Source organism: Larimichthys crocea, chromosome VIII (assembly GCF_000972845.2).
Source record: "Larimichthys crocea isolate SSNF chromosome VIII, L_crocea_2.0, whole genome shotgun sequence".
NCBI lineage: Eukaryota > Metazoa > Chordata > Actinopteri > Sciaenidae > Larimichthys > Larimichthys crocea.
This window is the reverse complement of record NC_040018.1, coordinates 2,314,010-2,341,977: the sequence shown is the minus strand read 5'-3', so window position 1 is coordinate 2,341,977 and position 27,968 is coordinate 2,314,010. Positions and strand designations below refer to the sequence as shown.

At 40.8% G+C, this 27,968-nt stretch overlaps 1 protein-coding gene across 1 annotated transcript; it reads right to left on the bottom strand.

The window, feature by feature from the left end:
• Positions 1 to 48: 48 nt before the first annotated feature.
• Positions 49 to 27,968, bottom strand: LOC104927744 (mothers against decapentaplegic homolog 3). The gene is made up of 8 exons (XM_010741890.3): positions 27,481 to 27,968; positions 7,740 to 7,933; positions 7,314 to 7,448; positions 5,836 to 5,961; positions 4,799 to 5,011; positions 4,518 to 4,655; positions 3,158 to 3,302; positions 49 to 1,444 (listed from the first exon to the last, which is right to left on the bottom strand). The coding sequence occupies exons 1-8, from the start codon at positions 27,681 to 27,683 to the stop codon at positions 1,321 to 1,323; spliced, it is 1,278 nt and encodes a 425-aa protein (XP_010740192.1). The 5' UTR covers positions 27,684 to 27,968; the 3' UTR covers positions 49 to 1,320.

The following is a 27,968-nucleotide window of genomic DNA, read 5'->3' as shown; positions in this document are numbered from 1 at the left end:
TTGTCCTTTTTTAAAACTTTTCTGTACATAATTCACCTGTTTGTTTGATTTTTGTTCTGTTTTCACGGTCCTGAGAGTGCAAAAAAAAAGAAAAGAAAGAAAAGTCAATATTACTGATGGCTAAAAATAAGACCAATGTTATGGACTGCTGAGAGAGAAAATTAAAAAACAAGCAAAGGCATCTTCCTGCTCTCTTTACACAGCCCTACACACGAGTATTCCAACTACATTTTGCAGTAGAGTACAATAGGTGAGATGTTTTCAAGTCCTGTGTAAATGTCTTATTATTATTATATACTATCTACTACACAATACAAATGCTGCAAAAGTGTTTTGCAAAAAGGCAAAGCTTCCTGAAATTAATGCAGGATATATTTCATATAACCCTCCGACAAGAAGTATTACAGCCGTGAACTACAACTGCCATTGAATGTACTTTGCCGGCATCGCTTTACTAGAATATTAACATTTTACAAAAGTGCATCATCCTCCTTATGACATTTGATGAATGCCACTGTCTTTAAGTACTCATACGTGGGTTTCAAGAGTTGTACCTCCTGTCTGCTCGACTGCAGCCTGTGTGTGTGGTTTATATCTAACAGAGGACAGAGGGGGGAAAGCTTTAATCTGACATGTGCAGCTAAACACTGTGTTGTCTTTTCAGAGTAACATAAAACGACAGTATGAAAAGCCTAATGTGTGCTAGGCTTACAGTATGTTCCTTCACACAGTGTTTACAAAGTGCGGGCTGAACATTTCCGTTATATTATCACTGGGTCACGTTTGTAAAATGTCTTCATAACCTATCAAATGCCCAAATACAGAAATAAAGTCAAGTGAAATGCATTTAACATAATTGTACACATGCTTTACAAAATTGTTATTAATGCTTTAAAAAAAAAAAGGTAATTCATTTTTTAAAACCACTTTAAAATCTGTACAAAAACCCCATAAAAATCATGAAAAATAAGGAACGAAAATAAGAATCTCTTAATTGATAAAAACCTCCTCCCGTTGCTACGGCCTTTCTACGACCATCAAAATAATTCTGGACAAAATGTGGAGATCATACTAACATGGTTCTGCTTTACTGCACTTGTCCCCTTTTGCCACAAACAACATGTATATAAAAAGTGCTACGGACAGCTGGTGGGGCGGAAGGACCCAGTTTATGGATTGGCTGAACGAGGGGCGGTTACGGTGTAGCCGTTTTTGTCTGCGTGCAGTCTGTGTGTGTGTGTGTGTGTGTGTGTGTGTGTTGTTTTAAGTCATTGACAGGAGACGTGGTGTACAGGAAGTGGGTGGATGAAGGGTTTCCCCCTAAGAGACGCTGGAGCAGCGGATGCTCGGGGAGCCCATTTGTGTGAGCACCTTGTCGAGCCACTGCAGGGGGCCGTTCAGGTGCAGCTCGATCCAGCAGGGGGTGCTGGTCACCGTCTGTCGCCTGGGAGAGGCACAAGGAGAGCAGAAACAGATGTTGAGTACATGGAGAAAGCTGTTTGGAGCAGAGCCTGTGTGAGTAAACTTACAAAAGTCAAGTTTCAGCAAAGTCAAACTTCTCTGATTTAATTTTAGGCCTTGTGTAAGTCAGAGGCAAGAAACAACTAAACAAAAACACTGTGAGTCACTTTAATGTCAGAATGTAAGATCGGTGTCATCTCAATGAAACTCTGCAGCGGTTTAGTTTCATGTGGGTTTATCTTATCAAAGCCTCATCTAAACAGAAGAAATGTGATGACCTGAGCCAAATCTCTGCGTCTCTCTAGAGTTCAAAATATGCTTCAGAGAAAATGTAATTTGTTGGGTATCGAACTGCAACTGAAAACAGGAAGTTTAGTTTCATAAACATTTGTTACTTTTGCTCTAGAAACTTTTGAAATGTACAAAGTGACGCAATTCTTCTCCTCTCACACGTTCAGACATCGTTCCTCCCTGATCACAGCCGTCACACATAAAAACCTTTACTGCTTTTCCCACAGGAGAGAAGAGGAGACGTTAAAAGTGTTCAAAATAATATAATATATGAGTTTAAGAGGAGTTAAGTGACAGCTCTTGTGCTCCTCATGAAAGACTAACAACAGCCGCAGAAAACAGACACTGTGTTACAAAAAGAAGACTGTACGTGCTATAAAAGAAGAGAGGTTAGATTTCCAAATGGATGCTGGTTTCAGCGTGCCTCACCCAGTGATAACCCTATCATTTCTGCCTCTGTGTGCTGCCACCGACTCCTTTTTTTTTTAACTTGACAAACCACGTTTGATTTTTTTTTCTTTTTCATTTTGGTTGAAAGTTTTGAGGCAGCTTGAATGAGTAAATGAAACAACTAATACCACCAACTCCCAGTTAATGCCAACAACAACAGCAGGCAAAATGTATCCTGTATGTTGCCATCCGTCTAATTTATGCATTGCCAAGCCAGATGAACAGAGACGCATGCCAGCTGCATGATTTCCCTCTGGTTTATACAGTTTGTTTTGTAAGAACTGAAACAAGCGTCTGAATAAATTAGTCTAGATCATTTTTATCTGTTCACACTTCGATCTCTATTTTAATAAAATAAAAACAGCTAAAAGAGACAAAAAAAAAACAGTCAGTGTGGGAAAAGACAGAGAGAGTGAGGTGTGGGTAACCTGAATCCTGTTTTTTAAGTGTCTCCACATGTCAGCGTTTGGTCTGGACAGGAGTGGTGAGCAGTCGCCTGCAGCACAAAGGTTTCCTCCTCGAGGAAACCTCCTGTGCTGAGCCAACTTTCAACCAATCATCTGCTGTTCTCCTCTCTTACTATCAGTGAGTCAGACGGTATGGAAAACAGGGAGGGGATGGAAGAGGGAAAGTCTGACATCTCTTTTTGACACGGCACATGTGTGTTTGTTTTAAAATAGTCTGGCGTGCCAACTGGGGCCTGTTTCTATTGATGAGGGCTCGGCGACGTCATACACCGGATTCACCAGAGTGTGAGCAGATGCCTGAGAGCGGGGGCGGATGGATTGTGGGATGTGATTCACATTCTGTTTGTTTCTATTGTCTGCGTTTACATAAGGGCTCGTTAAGAACTTGATCTCTGCACAATGGCGCTTATAACGTTGGTTGTGAGTTTCACTGTCGATTAAGCGCTTCACGCTTGGAGCGGTCGAGCTGATCTGTGACTGTGGCTTACCTGTACTCGGCTCCCCAGCCCTTGACGAAGCTCATGCGGATGGTGCACATCCTGGTCAGCTGGTACACAGCCTCGAAGCCCTGGTTAACTGACTGTGCCAGCAGGGCAGCAAACTCCTGGTTGTTGAAGATCTTCAGGTTACATCCTGGAACAAAACAACCAAACGTCAGGGCACAGTCACCTCAGTTTTACTGTACTGAACTTAAAAGGGAACTCCACTGACTTTAAACATCAAAGTTTGATTTGGGGAGTACTACTGCATATGTAAAAAAATTCTGTACAAAGCTCTTTGTGGCTCCAGAGGGAGTCAACATCTGATAAATTACCTCAGCTGAGCCTGAAGAAAAGGGAAAAAAAAAGTCTGGGGGTGTGGAATTATAAAGACATGAGTTTACCAGACCTCTGCAGCCTGCTCCTCAGCTCTGCTTGAGGCTAGAGGCAACATTAGCAGCTACTGGCATACCACACCCGAATCTCCAACTGAGCCGTTGGCGTAGGGTGCATTGTGGGTAATGGAGGCCACAAGTTTGAACAAGGAAGATATCCCCAAATCTGCTGCATCGATTTTCATACTGCCTTTTTTTACAAGTGTCCATTGGAGCGCTGATTTTTAACATGGGTGTATGTCTGGAGGTTGAACATATGAAGATGGAGACAGCTGGTCTGAACGTTACTGTTTAAACCTTTTTAGCCCCTCACAGTTTATATAGACTGATCTGAGATAAGAGGAATCCCTCATCCCATATTGAGGCTGATTCACAGCATTTTACACTGTAATAAATAGACTTTTATTTGTGTGACAAATTTAATACACTGATTTTAATAAGACGAAAACAAAATGTGGATTTACACTGTCTGTGTATTTAAAGTTGTACGGACCTGTAATTAATCTGATGGCACTTAATTGTGTTTAAGTGTAGTCATGACTTAAACCTCGTGTCTTCAAAAAAAGAAAGTCTGAAAAGTGCTTGCAACTCAGACAGCGGGTATGGAAAGTACAGCAGAGCTTGTGTAAACATCTAGTTGTCTCTATAAAGACGTGTAGATGTGTGAAAACTTGCAATCATGTGGTGAATGTAAACAGACCACTATGGAGAGTAAAAAACTTTATTTTTAACCAGACTACACTCCCAAAGAGGACACCCCTAGACTGGTGCTGAAGGTAAGTGATGGGCTGGTGAGTCTGTTCTGAATCATTCATTTGAAAGAATTTATTTAATTTAGATTAAGCAGCAGTTTGTCGGCGACATCCACATCTAAATTTTATATTCCTGTCCCAGAAAGAACAGTCAGCTGTAAAAGTTAGGGACAACACAACTTCATTCAGGACTTTTTTTGTCTCTGTCAGCCTGACACACACCTGGAGGGATCTTGCAGACTGTGGCAGGGTGCCAGCCATAGCGTTGGTTGCAGTTGGGGCTCTGGACAAAGATGGCGCTGTCGCTGAGACACTCAGCAAACACTTCTCCTCCGATATAATACAGCCGCACACCTCGACCTTGAAGAAAACAGAGATCATACCACAGTAAAGATACAGTAGAAGCAGTAATTACACATGTAGAGTAATGTTCTGTATTACTTGGAATCGATACAAAAAAGGAATATCATATGATTATAAACGAATTATGAGCTGAGTCATACCAATATGTCTACGTGTTAACTCCACAGCTGCGTTGCGGTTGACGTTGGACAACAGGCCCAGGCAGAAACGCTCTGAGTTGGAGGGGTCCGTGAAGCCATCCACTGTCAGCGAGGGCTGTGAGGCGTGGAAGGTCTCTCCTACTCGCTGGTTCAACTCGTAGTAAGAAATAGAGCACCAGAAGGCCGGCTCGCAGTATGTCACAGGCTGAAGGTCTGACAAAGAGAGACAGAGAAGGTTAGTGTTTAAACCAAAAAGGAAAAGACTAGAGAACAGAGTAAGAACAGTTATGAACAGACTTAAATGTGCAGATCAATAAGAAATGTAAGGCTTGAAATAAAAGGTAACAGGAGACAGAGAAATAGTGGCCAGAAAACGTGGAAATGAAGCAAAGAAGAGGGTGAAATGTGGGGAGAAAAGGGGCTGAGGTGGACATATAGAAGGGGAAGAAAAATTCTCGGGCAAAGAAAACATTAAGCTGAGCTTGCGTCACAAAATGTCAAACCCATACGCTGTTTCCCAGAAGCTTTGACCAGACAAAATGTGGAAACTCAACCCTCACTGGTGGGATGCTGGAGCCAACACGGTCAAATTACAGGCTTATCCACGATAATTTTCAGTAACTTCAACTGCTTCTGGTAATTTGCTCTCTTTCCCCCCTTCAACATGGCCACTCTGTCCTTGGCTTTGAAGTCCAGAACAGAGCTGGATGGTACTGCCAAATGAAATGTGATTTTATTATTTCACCAGTAGCTTTCCGGCCAAGCCCCCTGGCGTTTCCCCATCCTGATAGAATAAACGTAGGATATTGTCATTTATATTAGTGCGGGCTGAATGGTGTCTCGGCCTATTCAACAGCTCGCACGGTGCAGGGAAGACAAAGGCTTCTTTCATCACCTGGTTTCCTCTTACAGAAATGGAACCAAATCAAAGAGAGAATTCCCACCGGAGAAACGCACTACTGAAACATTTGTCTGTGGGAGAAGGCAGACAGACAGAAAAGTACACACACACACACACACACACACACAGTCCTTACCTAGGTTGCTGTGTGTTGGTGAAACAGGGTTTGGTGACAGGTTTGGGGAGCTTGTGTCCATGCTATGGGTCATCTGGTGATCGCTGGTCTCTCCATCCTCACTGAGGTAGCCTGGTGGTGGCGTTTCTGAGACACAAACACACACACACACACACAGATGTGATATCTATATATAGCTGAGATATATCTGTGGCTGGCTGATTGAAATACAACACAGGAAGACAAGAAGGAAAAAATTATTCGAAGTTAAATGAAACTAAACTTGAGTTTTTCTGTGTCTCTCTTTAACTTGTTTTTTAAACCACTCTGACATTAAATGAAATTCCCCTCCAACAATAAAAAAAAACGATCAGTCAATATGTGTTTAAATATGAGGAGTGTGTTGAAGCCATGTTGCGGTCATGTATCGCTGTTTCAGTGCACATGGTGGTTCATTTTGACATTATGTAGGATCCAAATGCAGGAACAGAGGGTTGTCAGTTCTCAATTCATGAATAAAAGAGAAGGTTAACTAATAGGAGCCCTTATGTAGTTAATACAAATCAAGTACATCAAATACTGGTCCAAGATCTGATATTCTCTGAGCAAATAACTTTAATAAAGTGATTAAATAAGCAGACATGAAATGAGAGACTGTTTATTTCGATCAAAAGTGGACAGCTTTAAGCAAGTCACTTTACACCTGGCATTAAAATTTGTCTCTCAACGCATCTCAAGTGACAACTTGTGATCAGACTGATCTCACGTCCCCGTCTATGTAAATAAACACAGAATTTAGCCAGTGAACGTTATTACTGTCCTCTTGGCTGTTCAACACAGATTTGACTCTTTGTATTCTTTTTCTGCTTAGTGTCATGGTGAACTCCTCACGTTTTCCCTTCGCTGTCAGCAGCCCTGCAGGAGAGATGCTCTGTCGACAATATGAGCAGGACACACACTTGTACTTTCTCTGAATTTGTGGACGTCTGATGTTTTACATCACAGATGATGAAGAACAACATTAATACCGGTGTCCTGCTCGCACTACAGAAGGTCTCTCTTGCCGGGCTCCAGCCAAGAAGCGAACACAATATTTTTTACACAAAGAAATAATTAACTTCATGTACAATGTTCACTGAATTTAAGAGATGGTCCAAGTAATTAAGAATTTGTCATAGGCAGTGTTTAACAAAGTTTATAAAGCTTCTCCTCACTCAATGACGAGGTAAGACAGCCCAAACGCTTAGTGTGCATTACAAGAGGTGGGTAGGCGGTCTTTTAACCTGTCTCAAGACACATTGCGTACACACTGCTGAAAGAATGTGATCACATGCGGCCCAGACCATGTCCGAATGTGGCCTATGTGATCTCACTGCGTCCTGGGTGCATTCATACCTGCACTTAGAGCTGTCCACTTGTGACTGGATCACTCTAGCCGCATGTTAATGACAGGTCTAAACAGAGCCTCAGTGTGAGTCATTATAGAAGCATGCCGGTACCTGGTATGTAGTTGCTCTGGGGCTCAATGCCAGCAGGGAAGTTGGTGTTTTCAGGGATTGAATGGCTGTAGTCATCCAGAGGTGGGAACTCACTGGGGATTTCTGTGTGTCTCGGCACCAGCACCGGTGGGAGGACTGTATGATGGACATAAAGACACAGGAGTGTTTCCTTAGAACATAGCAATAACGATTGGTTTCATGTTTGGCTTATGTGTAATGCAATGCAATTTAAGAACAAAACAATAAAAGTGGACAAATTTATGGCAATAATTCACAGGGCAGATATTAGATAGGATAAAAACAAGTCGATAAAAATGTGCTTTGGAAAAAAATCCAAAGAAAATGTCCCTGAAATTCTTGAAAAAAATTGGTTTTACTGATGTTAGAACCACAGTAAAGTCTGAAGAAGACTCCAAGCTGTCATACCTGGCGTCTCTACTCTCTGGTAGTGGTATGGGTTCACGCACACTTCATCCTTCTTTGTGTGGAAGGCGTACTCGCACAGCTCCACCGCCCGCAGCTCGTGGTGGGACTGCAGGTCGGGCCAGCGCCACAAACGGCAGTAGATGACGTGGGGCAGACCTTTCCTGTGGGAAACTTGCAGACGGCCATCCAGAGACCTGCAGACGGGAGGAGAGGAAGAAGGAGAGACGTTTTGTGAATAAAATGCTACCTTTTGTTGGAAAGACAGATCGTCTTTTCAGTCGAGAATAAACACAATATTTTCTTGGCCTTGGATGTGTAATACATGATTATTTCCTTGACTTTATATTACGTCAAATATTAGACTATTTACTTCATATTTCCTTAATGGTTTCTTCTATTTTTACACTTTTAATTCATGTTCTAAGGACTTTGACGTGTTGTTTATCTCATCTTAAGGATGTTTTAACAGTTATTGTCTACTTTATATGGTAAATTGATATAATTATTGAGATTTGTCACCCATTTGATATCATTGATGAAGGTCTATGAGCAAAATGTTAAGTCTCTGATAAATCAGTGCTGACTGTGTGCAGGAATACAACTTTTATTTCACAATCTAACACAATTAAAAGTATGTTTTGAATAAATACTTTTAGACCGGTCCTCATTAGAAATTACCAGACACAATACAACACTACAGTAGGTCAGTAGGTGTGGTGATAACTATTGTTGTTAAATCTGGGCTCTGACCCGCCTTCCTACTGATGAGGATCCCAGCTGTGTGCACGCTGGCTCTGAGTATAATAACAAACAACCCACAATGAAATTACAGTATGTATAACAGGAATTTCATTGTGCAGTATAACATCTGCACTCTTCTGCTATACAATACTGTTGGCAAGGTGATGATTGAGGCTGCCAGAAAGTAATGAGCTGTAGTTTGTTGCCACAGATTGTCATAATAGGGATGTAGCCTGTAATCTCTAAGCACAATGACCCATGGAAAAAAATGGACTTATCATGTTATGTAAGAGGCAGCAGCCATATATGTCCTGTCTATCTCTGTCTCGCCCACTCAGTCTCACACACAAACACAGAGTAAGGGTCAAAGGTATAAGCTAAAGCCCTTTAGAAGGACGCATGTCTGCTCCAAATAAAAACAACGCTGCGCACAGTCCGACTACTGAAAGCTCGGTATTGTCCCATCTGGGTCAACCATTGTCCAGTAAGCGGAGAATGGCTTTTTAATTTTTCATGGCTTTCATTCACTGCCTCTGTACTTTAAAAGGGGGGCTGGTGTGTGTGCGTGTGTGTGTGTGTGTGTGTTGAAGGGAGTGGGAGGGTGTCTTGAATTTGCAAATGGTGTCTGAGTACTTTACGTGCACACAAGCATACAGAATCATACGGTTGAAGAAGAAAACTATCATGGGAGGAAAGCTGGTGAAGGTTTCGAACTGAGATCTAAAATCTGTGTCCAAAACATAGTAAGAGACCAAATATTGTAAGAATACGGTCCCACAAATCTAAGATGATAAGATAAAAGTCATGTAAGAGGTTAGAGGCAGCGAGAGGTTAGAAGATTCCTTTCATGGGCATATCATGATTGAAAAGCTGAATTTAAATAATACAAACAACAAAAACAAAATATCCACCTCTTGGGGCTTTACACCTTAATGCTCCAGTAGGCACCATTAGAGAACTGAGAAATGTTAGCAGAGCTTTTCTCAACCATGAAATGCTATTATGGTCAATCAATAACACATAAAACAGCAGGTTGGTTTCCTCCATGAACAGAAATGTTTGTACAATATCATAGGGTGTATTGTACGGTCTCTATTAAACAGTTATGTTATTTTTCATAGCAACATCATGCAGATTATGACTGCTGACACATCAAAATGGGAAGTGAGCAACATAATAATATTAACACATCTATTATATCGTGACTGAGAACATAAGAATGTAATATGGGCAGGGATGCCTCGTGAAAACAGAGGCCACACGGACACGAGTGTGTGATCAAAGAACTTGCAGACTGCAGGCTTTTTAAATCGAGGACAAACAACAGTGCTCAGTTTTTTGATCTTAGTGTTGAGAGAAGATATTTAACAATGCCTAGAGATCTGGCTGCTCCCACAAGCACAATGTGGATACTTACACAGAGTAGACAAATAAACAGGAACACCTTGGGTTGTTATGCAAGTGAGCACACACCCCTTTCAATAAGTGATATCTTTGTAAAATTATTATTTTGTTAACAAGCCGTGGTGTGACTTGTTTAGTTTTGTTTCGAGCTAACATTTTATTAAATTTGTTTGGGTTGGGGTTTCGAAGGTCTACTTGTTCCTCTTTTCTATTGCAGTTTTCCTGTGTTTGGCATATATTGTCATGATTTATTGAAGCTGTTTCCTTTTACCGGGGTGCATAGTAACTCAGGCCTCAAAACTCACTTAAAAATGTTGACAGATCTCCATTGAAAGCTAACTCACTCACTCACTTTGCAACCTTGTTTTATAATGGTTGGAAAGAGAAATAAAGATCTTTGGAGTAACACAATCAGAGTTACAGAAGCTACAATAAAGGTGGATCTTTAGAAATGTGTGATGACACGAGGGAAACACATGAAAAGTGCATTTGCAAAGAGGAACAGTGATCACATGTGGACACTCACAACACTAACTGAAGGAAACAGGACATTTACATAATAACATAGCAAACTGTACACTCAAACATAGCCATTATGTTGGAACTATACCTCTCTGACAGTATCCACAAAAATAGTGGATTATAATCCTCAAAGAGGCATTTAATGCAGTGAAAAAAAAATCCCCTTTCACTGTTGATGATGTTGTGTTAAATGGTCAGACAGGGCTGATCTGATGTCAGTGGTATGTGTGTTGGGTCCATGCTGTTGCTGCTGAGTGGGTGTTTGGTGGGGCTAGACTCTGCGTGGGCTGAGACAGACGTGCACAAACTGCAGTGGCATTACTGGTTATTTGGTGTCCGACAGTACTTAGTGGACTTGTCTTTGTAAAGCCCTTTCCAGTCAGTGTTTTCAAGCAAAACAGTTACAGTAAAGGTACAGTGTGAGTCACACTAATTGGCTGAATAGTTGGACTGCACATGTGCAGAGAATTTACACTCAAGCTGTAAAGGGTGTCTATAGATCTAACTTTATATAAGGCAAGTTAAAGCCTACTTATATTACCAACGTGGACATTTTAATTATTTAAGAGTGTGTCAGATCAACTCAATTTCATTTGTATACATGAAGTACAATGTCTCAATTTACAACCAGAAAAAAAGTGTCCCAGATCTAAGCACATATGGAAAAAATGACACTTGACACTTGGGGATAGGCTGATTTCATTTTGAACCAGGCTCTGCTCAGTGAATCATAGAGATAATTAACATGGAAGATCAGCATGTATTTTCCAGCGTGTGGAGGTTCAGGTTCAATTCGTTCGGTTTCAGTGATGGGAATTGATAAGTTAGAACTAATTTTATGTGTAACATGATGATACTGAGTATTTCCAGTATCCATTTAATGTTTACATGTGCACAGATTGAGTGGATTGTTCCTTCTTGATTAATTTATTGATATTTTGTTCATGAAGTATCAGGAAATCTCACTAAATGTCCATAACAATTGGGCTAAAGATGACATAATTACATGTTTTATTTTGTCTAACCAAGAGTAAGATAAAGATATTTAAGTTATTATTATATAAGACTAGAAAAGGCGGCAAATCTTCTGATTAATCTATGACTTTTTGTCATTAAACTGTGAACTGTTTGAATACACATTTACCTTACTGCCTTTGTTCACATGACGTCAGTGAGTATTTTGCACGTTAACGTTCACAAGCATTCACAAGTTCCCTGTGGAAGCTTCCAGCCGTACACCATTAGCAACACGTGCTGAGCTTAGCACAACAAGCTGAACGCGGGTCAGCCACACTATGACGAACACAAATGAAACGCTGGAGCAGGATGAGCTGCCTGTGTCCTTTGAATCAAATGGTGTGAGAGTATGAGACTGGAAACACATCAGACATACAGTGCAACACATAAATGCTTTCAATGTTTAAATATAGCCGCGGTGCAACTAATCTAAACTCCTAATGCAAAAGTTTTCTTTTTTATTTATCAATTAATTTTATTTTTTTAGCTAATTACTACTAATAAATTTTTTTTACACTGTACCAAACTCGTACTGAATCACGTCTCCTAAATCAAAACAACTTGAGAAATACCATTCCAATGCCACTACTAGTGGTAAGACACTTTAAGTTAAGTGGTATCCTCGACGCCACCGTTTCCTAAACTGTGGTACAAGCTGCACTTGTGGTATGCCGAGGAATATCTCAAATAGAAACATTTAATACCATCAATACTACAAGAATTCTGTAATATTCTGTATTAATATAATCCTGGGTATCATCAGGAGTACTCTTTTTCCACCTAAGTACCTCTGGTTCTTAAACTAGTTTGGTTCAGGACAGGATTAATATTAAGAATAAACCTTCCTCCTGTGTGAGCTGCTTTCATTTGCTGTCTGTTATACTGGTGATACTTGGAGGGCTGAATATATTCTGAAAACACTGCTCTACACTCTTCATACTTTACTCTAGTCAAGCATACACAGGTCCAGACAAACACTATACCCTTCTCGATCTCAATTACTCATTTCATTGAAGAGATGTATGACGGCATGTTGAATGAGAATTTTACACTAAATCCACACCAGCATCAAGCCTCGGCCTGTTGTTTAGAGGAGGAGCCAGCAGCACTGTCTAAACAGCCAACCTCAGATCCTGAAAAACACTTTAAAATGATTTGAAGCTCTGAGGGAGGAAGAAGAAGAAGGGGGAGAACTATGACCCTAAATTCCCTCCTGGTGTTCCAGACTGAAGATTTGAAGGACATGGGTGGGATCTGAAGGCTTCCAAGAATTCAGGCCAAACTGTTTTCAACTTTCAGCTCCTCCCTACAGCACCAGAAAGTGGTCAACACAGACAAATCTTATTCACAGACAGTCACAACTCACATAAAAACCTCCAAGGAATAGATTTATTTTTGTTTTGATGAAGTCTGTGTAAAGTCAAAATAAGTGAGTTTGTCAGACTAAAGAAAAAAGTGTTAATAACCATTACCATTTCTGTGTCTGACTTCTGGCCACCTTGGAATATTCTCATATTCTCTTCTGGGACATTTCTGAAATGGTAGGGTTTGAAACATTGACTTGGACAGCCACGATTAGCTCCAGTGAATGCATCACATCTGTGCTCGGTGGGATTTAGCCTTTAATGATTTGAGTTGCTGTCAGAAATGTCTTCTAAATAATCAAATCTAATCTTACTATCATCAGATTGCTTGTTTTGTCCGTCCAACGCAGATGTCAAAGGCGATTAATTATCAAGATAATTGATTAATCAACTCATCTTTTCAGCACTAGTTATTACAGACAAAAATTTTCATTTTAAGGTTCAACGCGGTGGAAAAGACAAACAAAGACCTCAGACCTACATTAGCAGTGACGTGATAGCCCAACAAATATAAAAATGAGTCAAAACATCCAAACCTCACTCCATTCCTGTCCTAGATACAACATGTAAGGCTAGTAAAAAAGATTCTTGTGACATCTTCAGATCATCTTTGTTCTCTTTCTGACTGAGAACAAGCTTCACATCCCTGACGTGGCTCAGCTAAGAGACAGTCTAACTGAAAATTGATGTCTAAAAATTAAAGGGACAAATTGGTATGGATTTTTGTGGCCACAGGGGAAATTGTGTCAACATCATTGTGTTCCATGACCCGAGGCTGAGGCTGAACATGACCTTTACTCCCAACCAGCTCTGTTTGTGTGTGAATGGTAGGGAGTACAATCTGCGTGTGCGCGCACACACACACACACACACACACACACACAAAGGTGTGAGCAAGAGTGAGATAAAATAACTATACTTCAAAGCTAGTCACACATTTAGCGATCGTCTGTGTAAATGGTATGTTTGAGTGGAAAAAAGAGGAGTTGTTCAGATTGTTCAGATTGTGAAGATGAGTAGATACAGAAATCTTAGATACGTGTGTGTGTGTGTTTGGCTGACTCATAAAACAGACTCAGACAGAGCAGATTGAGCTTCACTGAGCTGAGGAGGAGGAGGAGGAGGAAGAAGAAGGGGTGGGAGGGGGGCAAAATAAACACACTGAGGCATGCCCAGTTACGCTCAGAGACACAAACATATACACTGTGTGTGTGTTCAGGCTGGCGATGGTCCGAGCAGTGCTGAACAAACACACACACACACACACACACACACACACACACACACTGCTACTCACTCTGGGCGCAGACCTTTTGACATGGACTTTTTTACAACTCTGTGCCAAGCTTTAAACTCAAAGAGGGTCTAAGCTCACTGTGACAAACACTATGAGAAGCTCAAAGTCTGTATTTTGCTGTTTTCCAGTGTTTGGCTTTAATACATGAACTTTATTTAAGCAGCTAAGTGTATGTTTTAATTGAAAATTGAAAAGAAAGAAATGATTTTGGGGCTTTTTAAGTGCCTGCAAGTGTGTGTAAACATCAGGATCTCCACTCATAATCTGTCTTATAAGAACATAGAGGGGGGAGGACAAAGTGGGTGATGGATAAAGAAAGGAGGGTGCTCCTGGACAATAGGTCTGGCAGACTGCCTCAACAGCTCAGGGCAGCTCAGAGTGTCTGTGACTGGGCCCCTAAAACCCCCCTTTTCTCTCTCCTCCGTCTGTCCCACTATCCTGACTGCCCTGTCTCCGTCCCAGTATGGAGTGAGGGCTGAGGGTGGGAGTACGGTGGGGGTGTAAGGCTGAAATGGCCTTTGTGCCTTTCATAACGTCTGTGGCCAGTCTGTCAAGCCATGACCAACAGGGCTGCAGTCCAATGACATTTAGCCAGAGGGCTGCTGTCCTCCAATAAAAACGCGTGAACAGACAAACCATTCACTAATTCTGCAGAAGTGGCGACAATGAAACCTGGCACATGGCACCTATCTGTGTTCAATGCATTTCGGGAGATATTTTGCAATTAATTGTTGGTTGATTAAGTTCCCCATAACCTGCGTCATCTGCCAGCTTTTCCCTTTCTATGCAGAACACCCACGTCATACAATTTCAACACAATTTAACTGTCATCACGGGTTAATCTCTTGTTGTGCCACCATGCAAAGAATCTGCATCCACAGGACTGCTTATGTTACATCATTTTAAAAATATAAACGGTTACAGCACCTACATTCAGCACTAATCAGGAAGACGTCCACGCATTAAAAGAATGTAAGGGGCTGTGTTGGAGGGGGGTGTTGTTTCAGATCAATTAAATAATCCAGGAAGGCCAGTTTAGAGTAACAGACCCAAGAGTTTAAATCCTATCAGACACCAAAACCCTATATGGCGGCTCATAATAGTATTAGAGAGGACTGTAGAGCTCTAGAAAAAAAAAAAAACAATCATTTAATTTACTTTTTGTTTTGGAGAAAATCACTAAATATGTGAATAGAAGTCATTAATGTCAATCTTGTAATCTTGTAAATCAAATATTTCTTGTGTGTGAAGACCACGAGAGGTCCTGTCTGTTATTTCTGAACTGCTGGTTAACTGAACGTGGTAATGCTACAACTTATAGTACACAGAATTGGACCTCCGACATTGAGTCAGAAACTTGGGCGAGATCCACTTATCCCGAGTTAACATAAACACACCTGATGAACAGTGAACAGAACAGTTTTCATCAAATTTGTGAAACGTGCTGTAGTTGCCGTTTCGACTGTTGGTATAGTTGATTAGAGCCTGGATGACGTCTTTGCGAGCATGCGGTACTAGTCTGTTCCTCTTGTCTCTTTGAAAGTGTGCTGAGTAGACGCTTTTGCAATTCAGAGACTTACAATGGATTGCAGCATTAGCCCCTAAGTGCTGGAAGTTGAGTTTAAAATAACGATAACTAACGATATTGCTTGCCCTTTAACGACGCTCTGGTGTAATCGTGTCCTTTTAGAAGCTTCATAATCGGCCTGAACTGCTTGTATGAACTGCTTTGTCTTTTTGGAGACTTAAATCCAACACTGGATGTCTTCTGTGATCATTTCTCATTTTTTCCATATTTCCATATGGGTTGAATCTGATGACCATTAAGAGGCTGTGTTTCTGATTGTTGACCAATCAGAGACAGAGGCTCTTCACCGCATGTCATGGGGGAAAAAAAATCTGTGCAACAGATCTCAAACAAATTGCAACACAAAACCGCAAAAAAAAACTGCAGCAATGACGGTAAAAACAAATGATCTTCACAGTTCTGGTAATAATTGAACCAGAAACATTAAAGGGATAACTTTCTTATTAGAAACAGTACAACAAGATCTGCTTGACACATTTTTACCATCTGCGGTTTATATTAACATCCAACCCTACTTAAAACATAGTCTTGTGGTTGCACTGCATTCTGGACACCTGTCAGTGGTATTACTAGAGATTGTTCTCTAAAATCACTATCATTTCTGGTAATTGGCACAGGGGGTGTGGTTGTCTGGATTCACATTATTTTACATGTTTACTTGGTGATTCAGACAAGTGGGTGAGCTAGACTTGAATATTTTCTGTTGGCCGTCTTGTCTAGTTATTCTTTTAATAAACACCATAAAACCCATCCTTGACTGTGGATTTTTCTGGATTGAATCAGTCACAGTAAGAGCCTGTTCAGCCTCTTAGCAGCCTTGTTAAACTGATAATAGTGACTACATAATTATTTTGACTATTGATCGATCATTTTTCTATCTTACAGGATAGTAAAGTGAGTATATTTGAGGTTTTGGACTAAAATAAGACGTTTTGTAGACCAAACAATTCAAAAGAAAGACTAATCAATAATGAAAATACTAATTTGTTGCAGTCTTAGAAAGAAGTCCAGTGCTTTGATACTCAGGGACACATGGTCAAACTTTATAGTTTTGCCAGTTTTAATTTACCATGGACATTTTCTCAAACATCAAACTGATTTCAAAATAGTTTTTCTTTTTTATTTAGATTTTTGTGGTTCAAACAAATATTTTAATCATGTGGGCCACCAGCAATCAAAATATATCAAAGCAAATTGATCACAGAAAAGGCTCCTCACATCTTGGCCTGTGAGTATATTCCAGCAATGGTACAACTCACACAGGGGAACATATTCCACACACACACACACACACCTCCCACTCTCTCTGGAAAAGCCATCAGACTTCTCTTTTTCTTTCAAAAGAAGGTATCAAACTGCTTTCAAAATAGTTTTTCTTTTTTATTTAGATTTTTGTGGTTCAAACAAATATTTTAATCATGTGGGCCACCAGCAATCAAAATATATCAAAGCAAATTGATCACAGAAAAGGCTCCTCACATCTTGGCCTGTGAGTATATTCCAGCAATGGTACAACTCACACAGGGGAACATATTCCACACACACACACACACACCTCCCACTCTCTCTGGAAAAGCCATCAGACTTCTCTTTTTCTTACAAAAGAAGGGGGGGGGGGGGGGCAAGAATAGAGTGTGAGAGAAAACCAAGTCTGACTGTGGCCTGCAGGTGATATCATAGGGCTGGAGTGTGCTGGGACCAGTAATGGAGGGCCCAATGTGAAATAAGAAACCAGCAGACAGGCGACCGGCAAGACTAGACGACAAATAACATAGTCTGGACTCAAAAAGGTAGGGGGACGATAGAGGACTGGGAAGCATTAGTTTTACTGCTAATAGTCAATGAGCTGGCCAGCCTGTTTCTCTCTTTCTGAATCAAGATGATGAATGACTAAAAATATTCCAGATTCAAATCAATAAATTTCTCTCCACCGTATGTTTTTTCCTACAACGGGGGCGAGTCAAGTGAATTAATGTTTATTCATTGTGCAAATCAGACAGACGGTTACCCACCGGGATCTGATATCCTGTGTTTGCTAAATATGATTTAATAAACAGATGACAAATTATGACTATTACCTGGGACCTGGCTAAAATTGACAGAGCGTCATTAATCACGTTGATATTGTCATTTAAGCACATATTTTGACACAGTTGTTATTTTACATGTCAACCATCCCTAGTTATAAGGTGGTTTGCTCAGTAACTTTGCCCACAAATGTTAACCTTGTGGCCAGTCCTTCAGCTTATGACAGTATTTGATTATTTATTGATCATTTTTCTGAGCTGATGGTCAAAGATTTGAGATATATGCTCAGCTATCAGCTCAGATGCAGTTAAAACAGATGTAAAAAAAAAAAAAAGAAAAAAAAGAGAGAGGCAAGTGAATAGTGTCCAGTGTACACAAACATAAACATAAAATGTGAATATTCTTATAATGAGAACAATGAATACTGTTGACAGATCAGCAATTAAATCTCAGTTGCTACACAAGTAGAAGATATTTGTCATCAATTCATTCATCCCTTCATTCAGCAGTGTACGGTGGTTGGAGCTTACTCCCAGCCAGGATACTGTCTGGTTATCATTTGAAATGTTTTGATCCTGGTGTTTCGATAGAAGTTGCTGAGTTTTGAGTCTTTTTAATTTATGAAAAGAAACCAAAGTTCTACAATGTTGTCTAAACTGGGGTGGCCATACAAGAACTAAAACAGCCTATAAATGTCAAAAATTTAACTTAAATCTAGATTTAATCAAAAAATAAGTAAACAAGATTGTGACTTTAATTCTGAAGTGATAGCTAGTCCTACATTGGACAGGTCAACGGTCAATTACTGGACTAGCATTCACACCTTAACAAATATTTTTAAACCTAACCTGCATGTTTGTGTGCTGTGGGAGGAAACCGGAGTACCCGGGACTCCAGGCATTCCTGACAAAACAAGCCATAGTTAAATATCTCCAGTACATCACAGGTTGGTCCTTCAGGAGAACACGTAAGAATGAATACTTTGATGACAGGATACATAACAACAGTGAAATACTACATGAATCATGACAAACTCAGATGAGGTCACCAGGTTCATAATCTTAATTGGAGTCCACGGACTCTTGTGTTTCTATATTGGGTGTCTTTGACAGTGTGTCAGGGGAGCTCTTAGCTAGACTTCAGTTTCTGGCTCTTCTACTTTGGTTTAAGTGGTGCTCTCATCTTCAGGGTAGATTCAAGGATGGCAACCTCATAAAATAAATAATTAACAGATGATTTAAGTCTGCCAGTGTCACTGCTGCTCATCTTCAACATCTGCTAACCTTTAGCAAACTTTCCAGCCATCTTCCAATCTCTTTCTGTATTTTATGACTTTGACTTGTACACGTGGCTTAAAAGTAATCTCCGGCTCTCCGTTTAAACCCCTGCTCCTTCATGTCAAGTTGTTTTCCCACACACACATATCCAGCGGTAGCAGCAGCAGCGGCGGTGGTGGTGGTAGCGGTGGTGGTAGTGGCCAGTGGAGCACAAAGGCAGGCTTGTTGTCTGGTGAACTTGTCTGTGTGCATACTGTGTGTGTATGCATGTGTGTGTGTGTTTCTACGTCGTGCACGTGCACTCCCCCGCAGATAGTGAGAGGGCCAGGGCCAAGTCGAGGCAAAGCTGTCTCTCTAACCCCCTCCACCCCAATGCAAGCCGAAAACCAAACAGCAGCCCACGCCCTCCTCAAGGCCCCAGCAGGCAGAAAGAGCATTCCTCTGAGCTGACTAACCAAAACACACTCACACGCACACACACACACACACACACACACACACACACACACACAAAGAATTGTATGATGTATAATGACCTAAAATCCCTTTGATATTAGTTCACTAATCCCCTAAGTGAACCAGCCCGAATGAGGTAGTCACATTTAGTCGATTGAATGTTGCTACCCTCACTAGTTAACACCAGAAGTAATTATTATTACATCATTATGATCATCATGAGTCTAAGATGGTATACGGCCACCCAGCGAGCTGGGCTGTTTTTTTTACCCGATGTCGTCTTTGTTCCACTTTAAAAGTTTTGTTACAGCAGTCGCTTTGAGATTCTACCAGTCAACAAGTCTGTTTGAGATGGTACAATCCAGGGGAAGAGTAACGTTATGGTGGAACTGGTGTTGAAAAAAAATACCCAGAGTGACGTAACGCAGTGAGAAAGTATCAATTACATCATAAAATATCTGTCAGCCCCGCTGAATATCCTGACTGACAGACGATGTTTAGTTAGTTAGTCATAATATCACTTCAAGTTAATCCTAATGCATTTACTGGTATTTAAATGCATATCAGGGTATCTAACTTAACAGAGCAAACTGTGAAACCTTGCACACACAGTGTTTTGCTCAATTTTGACAGTTTTCTTACTTTTGTCTGAAGACAATACCTCTGTGGGCAACGGCCGGTGTTTCTGGGCTTGCACTGTAGCCAGGAGATGTCCAGAAACCGGATGACAAAAATACAGACTAAGACTTCCTCTGAAGTCTGATTAGCAACTTGATACGTGAGACGAAAAAGACACATTTCTCCTGATCTCTATGTATCCGAATATGAATGCAAATTAACTTTTAAAAAAGCTAATTTGTGGCCAGATGATAGCTGACAGCTTCCAAGATTGCATTTTCAGTCACTTTCCAACAGATTCAGCATTTTTGTGCAGATATCTGTTCATAGAGATTTAACAATATTACATTATATGACATTTAAAGCATCATGTGTCAAATAAGCTAGCTTTAAATAGTTGTTATTCATTTAATCATCAGTAAATATAAGCAGTAAAAATGTCATAATGCTCCATTCAAAAACAGTAAACAATTAAGTGAAATTATTACCCAGCAGTAGCAGCCAGGTTGAGACAGCGAGCTCAGTTTTTTAAGGTCAAACTCTTCGGTTACAAGGTAAACACTGCAGTCTTTAAACACACACACAGACAGGCACACACTCACTGACTCACAGCTATATCCCCTTTCCATCAAGCAAATCAAACACTGACAGGAATCCTAAAGCCAACTTATTGCCATCATTACCGCAGCCAACCGCACACAGACAGACAGACAACACACATAAACTCTCTGTGACCTGTCTTGTACCACGTCCCGGTCGAACAATGCTGACAATGCTGTCTCGGATGACTCAGGTGTGATACTTGACATGAAAGGACCTGAGTGGGCGACTGTGAGTGTGTGTGGGTGTGTGCTTGTGTAAAGAAGGAGATGGTAGACATGCTCAGAGAAAGGAGAAAAGAAAGCGAGAAAATCTATCTATCTATCTATCTATCTATCTAGCTATCTATCTAGCTATCTAGCTATCTAGCTATATAGCTAGCTTTGGTTCATCCACTGCAATCCAGAATTGTACCCATACTTGGATTTAACCTGGTCAGGCGTTGCTTAAAGTTAAATCTTTGTGGGTGTATAATTATCAACCCCAATCTTTGGCTTTGCTTTCCACTCTCATCTGTCCGTTCTCATTAATAGAAAATCAAAATTTGTTCTTCATTGCCAATGTGGGGGCCCACTACAGACTGTGGGGCATGTGACAACCAGCTGCCCCATATACCGGCCACCAAATGGAGATTGTGGCTTAATTGACCTAGACAGTGACACACTGGACTGGCTTGCTGCAACAGAGCTGAAGGTCTAAGGACATATGAAAGAAGAAGAAAGAAGAAGAAGACCAAAGTAAAAAAAAACAACAACAGCAAGCCTTAACAACTGATTCAGAGACACAGTTCAGACAAACGATAAGCACTGATAAAGACAGGATGCACAGACTCCTGCTGCTGCAGCTGTACTGTACGTGCTGTAGCATTCACTCAGGTGAAGTATGAAGCCTTGCAGCTCTACATAACTTCTGTGTCTGTGTGCCTTGAGTGTCGTCTGTTGTCCAGACACATGCAGACACACTTCTTTTGATGTTGAACTGCCGTCTGGCTGGAAAACAAACCTGTTCTATCTCAGCTATTAGCGCGTTTCCTTTTTTTTGCATGCAAATCACTCTCACCACAATCTCGCTGATAAGCTGCAGAATCCAACACACCGCGTCTTGCCAAATAGTCTGTCTACTTTTCTTCCTCCACCTAAATCCCCGGCTTTCTGGTTTTGCCTTTCTCTTTTACCCTCAAACTGAAATCCTGTTTTTTTTTTCTCACCTCTGCTGCTTTCACTATTTTTCTTTTTATTCTTCTTTTGCAGATCATTTATGTGTCATCCTCCCTTATTAAAGCACGCTCTCCCACCATGATGGCAAGCCCTCCCCTCCAGCACCAGACACAACACTGGGAATCCCCAACTCGTCTTCATCCCTCGGTGTTCCCTCTTACAGCATGAGCCTGGCTCATAAAAACTTGACAGATCATATTCGAGTGTCTGTAATGAGACCAAAGAAATACATAAAGTTCTAATAAGAGGATAACTACATGGTTTAAGTATATCTATTGACTTTTAGTCATAAATTATGCTGTTCTGGATCACAGAATGATTGTGGAGCACCCGTTTTGGCACAAAATGTTTCTTGGCTTCACTAAATCAATAAAAGAAATCCTCTAAACTTATACCAAATTGTCTGCAACGTTCTCCATGAATCTCAACAACCCTGTTAAGCTTTGACATCTATGGAAACACAGCTGTTGTGTCCTGCAAGAGGGTCTCTCTCTCTCTCTCTCTCACTCATTCTTATTTTATCACATCTTTCATTTCTGGGACTCATTCACCCTCTCCTTCCTGCCCTGACATGCAGCAGTGTGAATCAGACTGTAGTCTTGCTGCCAGGAGGGATGTGTGCAGACAGGATGAAAGCACACCCCTGCACTGGCCCAAACTCAGAGAAAGTTAAGGTAAGTAGAAGTAAGGAATCCTCTCCCCCGGGCTCTGTGAAAAGACACAACACACTCATACACGCAACACACACCCTGGGTCATTTCTTTTACTATACCACCAGTGATGCCCCAATAAATGCTACATTATTCTCCTCTGTTAGCTCATGTGCAACATTCTTAACTAGTAAACCATGTTAGACACAGAACCTGTAACATTTATTCTTTCATTTATTAGTTCACGTTAAAAGGTTGCCTCTGTTCAAATGTGAAAGTTCACAGTTTCATTTCAGCTTGTGTATTTTATAAAAATTTCTCCACAGAGTCGCTTCTTCCTCCACTTCAATGTGATGTCAAAGATCGAGTCACAGCATTACACGACACTACTACTATTGAAACACTGATCACTGGGAAATTAACTGACTACAACTAATCGAGAATCGATTATTTAATGCAACACTGTGAAACTGTCCTGAGGATTTTCCTACTCAACTCTCACAGAGCACAGGGGGAAAGTTAGTGTTTATTGTACCACGGGCATTTTGGACCAACTGGGAAAAGAAGATTTTCAGGTCTGGGGAATGCCAGAGCCAGTGTTGTGCCAGAACAGGAGCTGGGCAAGCAAACAATGTAACCAGATTCAGCAGCTTCTATGAACATAATGACAGAGGTTAGGAGACTGGAGAGGACGTTGACAGAGGAAGCTTAGACAAATCTGGATCTGACTTTTAGTCGTTGGCGAGAGCTTGGTGAAATAAAAGGGTAAAGATGCCAAATTGGGCTTTGAGGCTCCTGGATTTTGTCATGTCACCAAAGCACTAAAAAAATAAAAAGTACTTCAATAGTGTGCCTCCTAATTACAATAAGAATAATTCTCGATGAAGACTAATTAACTACGCCTAACACAGTCAGTTTCCTTTGGATAAACACTTGTAAACTTAAGAAGAGAAGTCTGTGTCAGAAGTGTATGCAAAATACTGTATGCGTTGAGTAAGTGACTAAATTAGTATGCCATGGTTCAGTATTCATCAGTATCGGCAAGTACACCGTTTGTAATGCAGAATGAAACATACAAGTCTTTTCTGGTCACCAAAAACAGTTAGAAATGACATTTCCAAAAATAACACTGTGTCGTTATGGTCATGACATGGTTATTGTTTGGGCATGTGTGGGCACGCTTTGGGCCTGTCTGGTTAGGTAAAGGTCATGGTTTGGGTTAAAAATATTCACTGGTTTATGTTAGGGAAACATTGTGGTTTGGGTTAAAAATACTACTTCCTTAAGGTTAGGGGACCTTCGTTGTCTTGGTTAAGGTTAGGGAACTATCATGACCATAGCTGGGAGGAAACAGGAACTGAATAGCAGCCTCCTGTGTCAAGGTCTGACTTTTTGTTGACCTATCCAACCAACTTGATCTCCTTCTTCTACCTCTGACTTCAGTGCAACAATATTTGGTTATTGGGCAGCTACAGTATAACCATCTGAGTTATTTACCAACCCACAGGTATAACCAAAACAGACTTACTTTCTGTTTACAAATGAACTGGCGAGTCCCCTTAAACAACAGAAGGAAAGTCATTTGTGAGTCATCCTTCCGCGTTTAGGCAGCACAGGCTACCACACTTCACATCCACCCCTCAACCATCGGAAACTGGTAGACTTTCATGGCTTGACGCACTTAACACACCAATGTTTGTGACTAAGCCGTTTACAGCTCATAGAAAAAGAGGAGGATTTTATGAGGAGAAACAGTGAGAGAAAGAGGGAGGAGAGGGGGGTAGCAGGTCAATACCACAATGCCACAATTGCTCATTGTTGAGTGACTATGGCTTGGGCTTGGACTCGTGCCTCAGCATTCACTTTGCTTATTGCTCCTGAAAAAAGTCAAAACAAAACCACAGTGACCTAAAAGGCAACTGGAGCAACAACCCTGCCCAAGTGATAGGCAATGACCTGATATACTGTAAAGGCCTTTTGTTTCCAAATGGAAATATAAGTCAAAGTTACTGTGACTAATGTTTTTTCATGGGAAGTCTTTATCTCCAGTGTAAACATATGGAGACGTAGGCACACACACACACACACACACACACACACACCACCCACATTAACCGCCCACACACAACCCAATCCCAAAAATAACTCTGACTCGACCAAACTTACTCAGTTGTGATAACATGGCTTCTAACCAAGGACTAGTGTGTTGTTTTAAATGTCGTCTAGCAGGTGACAACGCTTTAAAATAAGACGGCTAGCTAGAAGTTGGACGGTTATGAGGTACGTTTGACAGACAAAACCTACAGGAAGGAAACATTAACTTTACCTGGCACAAATAGAAATTGCTAGCCTTGAGCTTCAGGTATTTGGCGCTCTTAAATATGATATCTGAATCTGGTTTTCCCCTTTTTCAATACCAACAATCCTACCTTAAATTACCCCAACAGATACCTGATCTGCTATTCCTCCACAAATATGCAACCATTGACTCAATCACTGCACCGTGCATGCTTCCTTCAGCCCTCAGCATCACAGCAAACTGTCATCAAGACGGGTGGCGATGGGCCGCATCACGAAGTTCATGTGTCAGAGAGATAGGAGCTGACCTCCCTGTGGACAGGCCCGAACACGCAGGCAGTCAGCTGCTGTCAGCGAGCCAGAACGTAGAGGGAATTAATAGAAACAGCAGCTCTCCAGGGACACTGTTAGCCCACACTGACAGCCAGCTCTGATCTAGGGTCATCTTAATGCACTCTGCCTCTTCCCCTCTGCATTAGTGGTGGGAAATATGAAACCTGGATCATGGTTCAACGTTATTCAACTTTCCGGGTAGGCTTAACTCTGAACGCTGGCCCAGGCCTGTGCAAGCTGTGATATGCACACTTGTGGCAATAAAGAATGTGGGAGTGCCCTGTGTGGGGTTCAATTTTCATCTGACACAGAGTGTGCTATTAAATCTAAATTGCCCACACATGCAAGTGAGATTTTGTGGACAGCAAGCAAAAGTTTGAGACCTTTATTTGTTACGTACCCCTTGTGAAATAAAAATAACTGTGAACGTACGCTTTGTTGCCAAAGTTTATGAGTTACACCTCACTGAAACTAATATAGCCTAATATGATAACCCACAACAAACCCCACTGTCATCAAGGTTATAATGTTTTATGTTGAAACTGTTATAAAAAGAGTTGATTGTTGATTCAACTTTAATGTAATTTTGGAGACTGTAGATTGAATTATTTTGAACTACAGTGAGAGGTATTTTTATTATTTAGACTACCCTTAGTTAGGGCTGTAACTAATGAGTGTTTTCATTGATTAATCTGCCAATTATTTTGGTCTAGGAGTCAGAAAATAGTTAAAAATACCTTTTATACTTCCCCACAGCCCAAAGCGATGTATTCAAATGTCTTGTTTAAGTTGTCCATGTGTCCAAAATCACAGTATGTTTAGTTTCCTACCACACATGACAACAAAAAGCACTAAAACCTCAACCTACAGTATTTTTCCTCAAATGATTCATTGTTTTATCAACATAATTAAAGCCAATTAATCAACTATTAAATAATCATTGCAGCTTTACCACTGATACATGGGCACGGGATGGCCTAGGTTTAGCTAGCTGTACTAAAAAAAGCTCTTTGTAATGGAGGACGTTCTATTTATAGCACGACTGATACTGGATTTTTCGGACAGATGTCGATATATGAGAGTAACTAAATCTGACGCTGATATATCGGATGATATTATTTACATGCATATAAATAAACACACATGTTTTGCCCTCTAATGTAACGGTTATCAAACATTTGTGACAAAAATATAGGTTTATTGTCTAAAATGACAAAACTGTACTGTGAATTTAGTCCTTATAAATAACTACGTGTTATGAGAACACAAATAGAACATAATAATGCAGCTTTTCTGCATAATGTCCTGTAAAAAAGGACAACATATGTTGAGTCCCAAGACTTTTAGTGTTGTTGCGCAATTTGAATTTATTGTTACTGATGGTGCTTAACTATGACATATGAAATTAGTCACTTCCTCAACACACAGTATTAGTTCTTGTGTTCCCGTGACACAGGCTGTTCTTCTTAGACTTGCACTGACAAGTGTTTATCCAAAGGAAGCTGATCATATGCACACCGATCAGGCTCTGGATCTATTTTATATAAAAACTGTAATGCACATGTAGTAGACAAAACCTTAGACTTGTATAGGACATGGTCTGTGTTTACAAACAGCACCTCCTAATCTCTTACCTGTCACTGAAGGAGGAAAGTGTGGCTGCACACATGGGATCTAAACCCTTTAAAAAAAAAAACTACAGGCTGCACATGTGATATAGCATGTGTGGATGGACAAATGACTGTACTGGATTGAAAGCAGAGAAAGCAGCTCCACAGGCTTCGCCTACGCACTAACACTGAACCCACACGCCGATAGAAAGCGTCCCAGATTAAGGCCAAGTTATATAACTTGGACTCCATTTGTGCTTTTTTTTTTTTTTTTTTTGCATTTCATGTGCGCTGCAGCACTGTAACAAGATGTCAGGAAACGGATAAAAGTGTTACAGTGACATCATAACGTGTTTATAAATTATATATATATATATATTAAACGGTTTGTGTGTGTGTGTGTGTGTGTGTGTGTGTGTGTGTGTGTGTGTGTTGGCATGGCAGCTAACTGACACTGATGTGTGAGCTCGGTGTTAGCTCGTTGAGCATTAGCCACCGTGTGTTACTGTATATATACACATATATTAAACCCAGTACAGTGTGTAAATATGTAGATAACAGGAAGTGAAAGTTAAGTCAAGTTGAAAACATTTTTTAAAAACATGTTTTTAAGGTGAATATGCCACAAATACGCAGTTTAACTGAAACCAACTGCCGTCACTAATCCAAACGGCCGAACGTTAAAGGATGTTGTGATGAGTTCACGGACCCGCCGTTTTACCTCGGTATGGTGATGCATTTTGTGTTGATATTCTGAGTGGTGATGGCCTTCTCCAGTTCGTCCAGTTGTCCCGTCTTCTTCAGCTTCTTCACCAGACTTTTCACCGCCTTCTCACACCACTTCTCCTCCTGTCCGTTCTGCTCTCCCTTCTTCCAGCCCAAAAGTCTTTTGACAATCGGGGGAGTGAAAGGCAAAATTGACATCTTGACTCGGGAGTTTAAGTCCCCCCCTTTCCAGTGTCGGAGAAGAAGTCCGGTTGGGTTTTTTAAGGACCAAAAAAAAAAAAACAACAACTCTCCCCTTTAAACGGTCCAAACAAGTGAGGACTGAAGCGTTATAGAGCTAAATATGAGCTGTTGTTGCTTATTAAAAGCCACGCCGATGCATCCCGGAGTTAAACCCTCCAGTTTAGGCGCTCTCAGTGTGTCTGTGTCGGGCTCAGCGGTGAACTGTGCACCGGTAGTCTGTTGCGCTGTGGATTTAGTGCT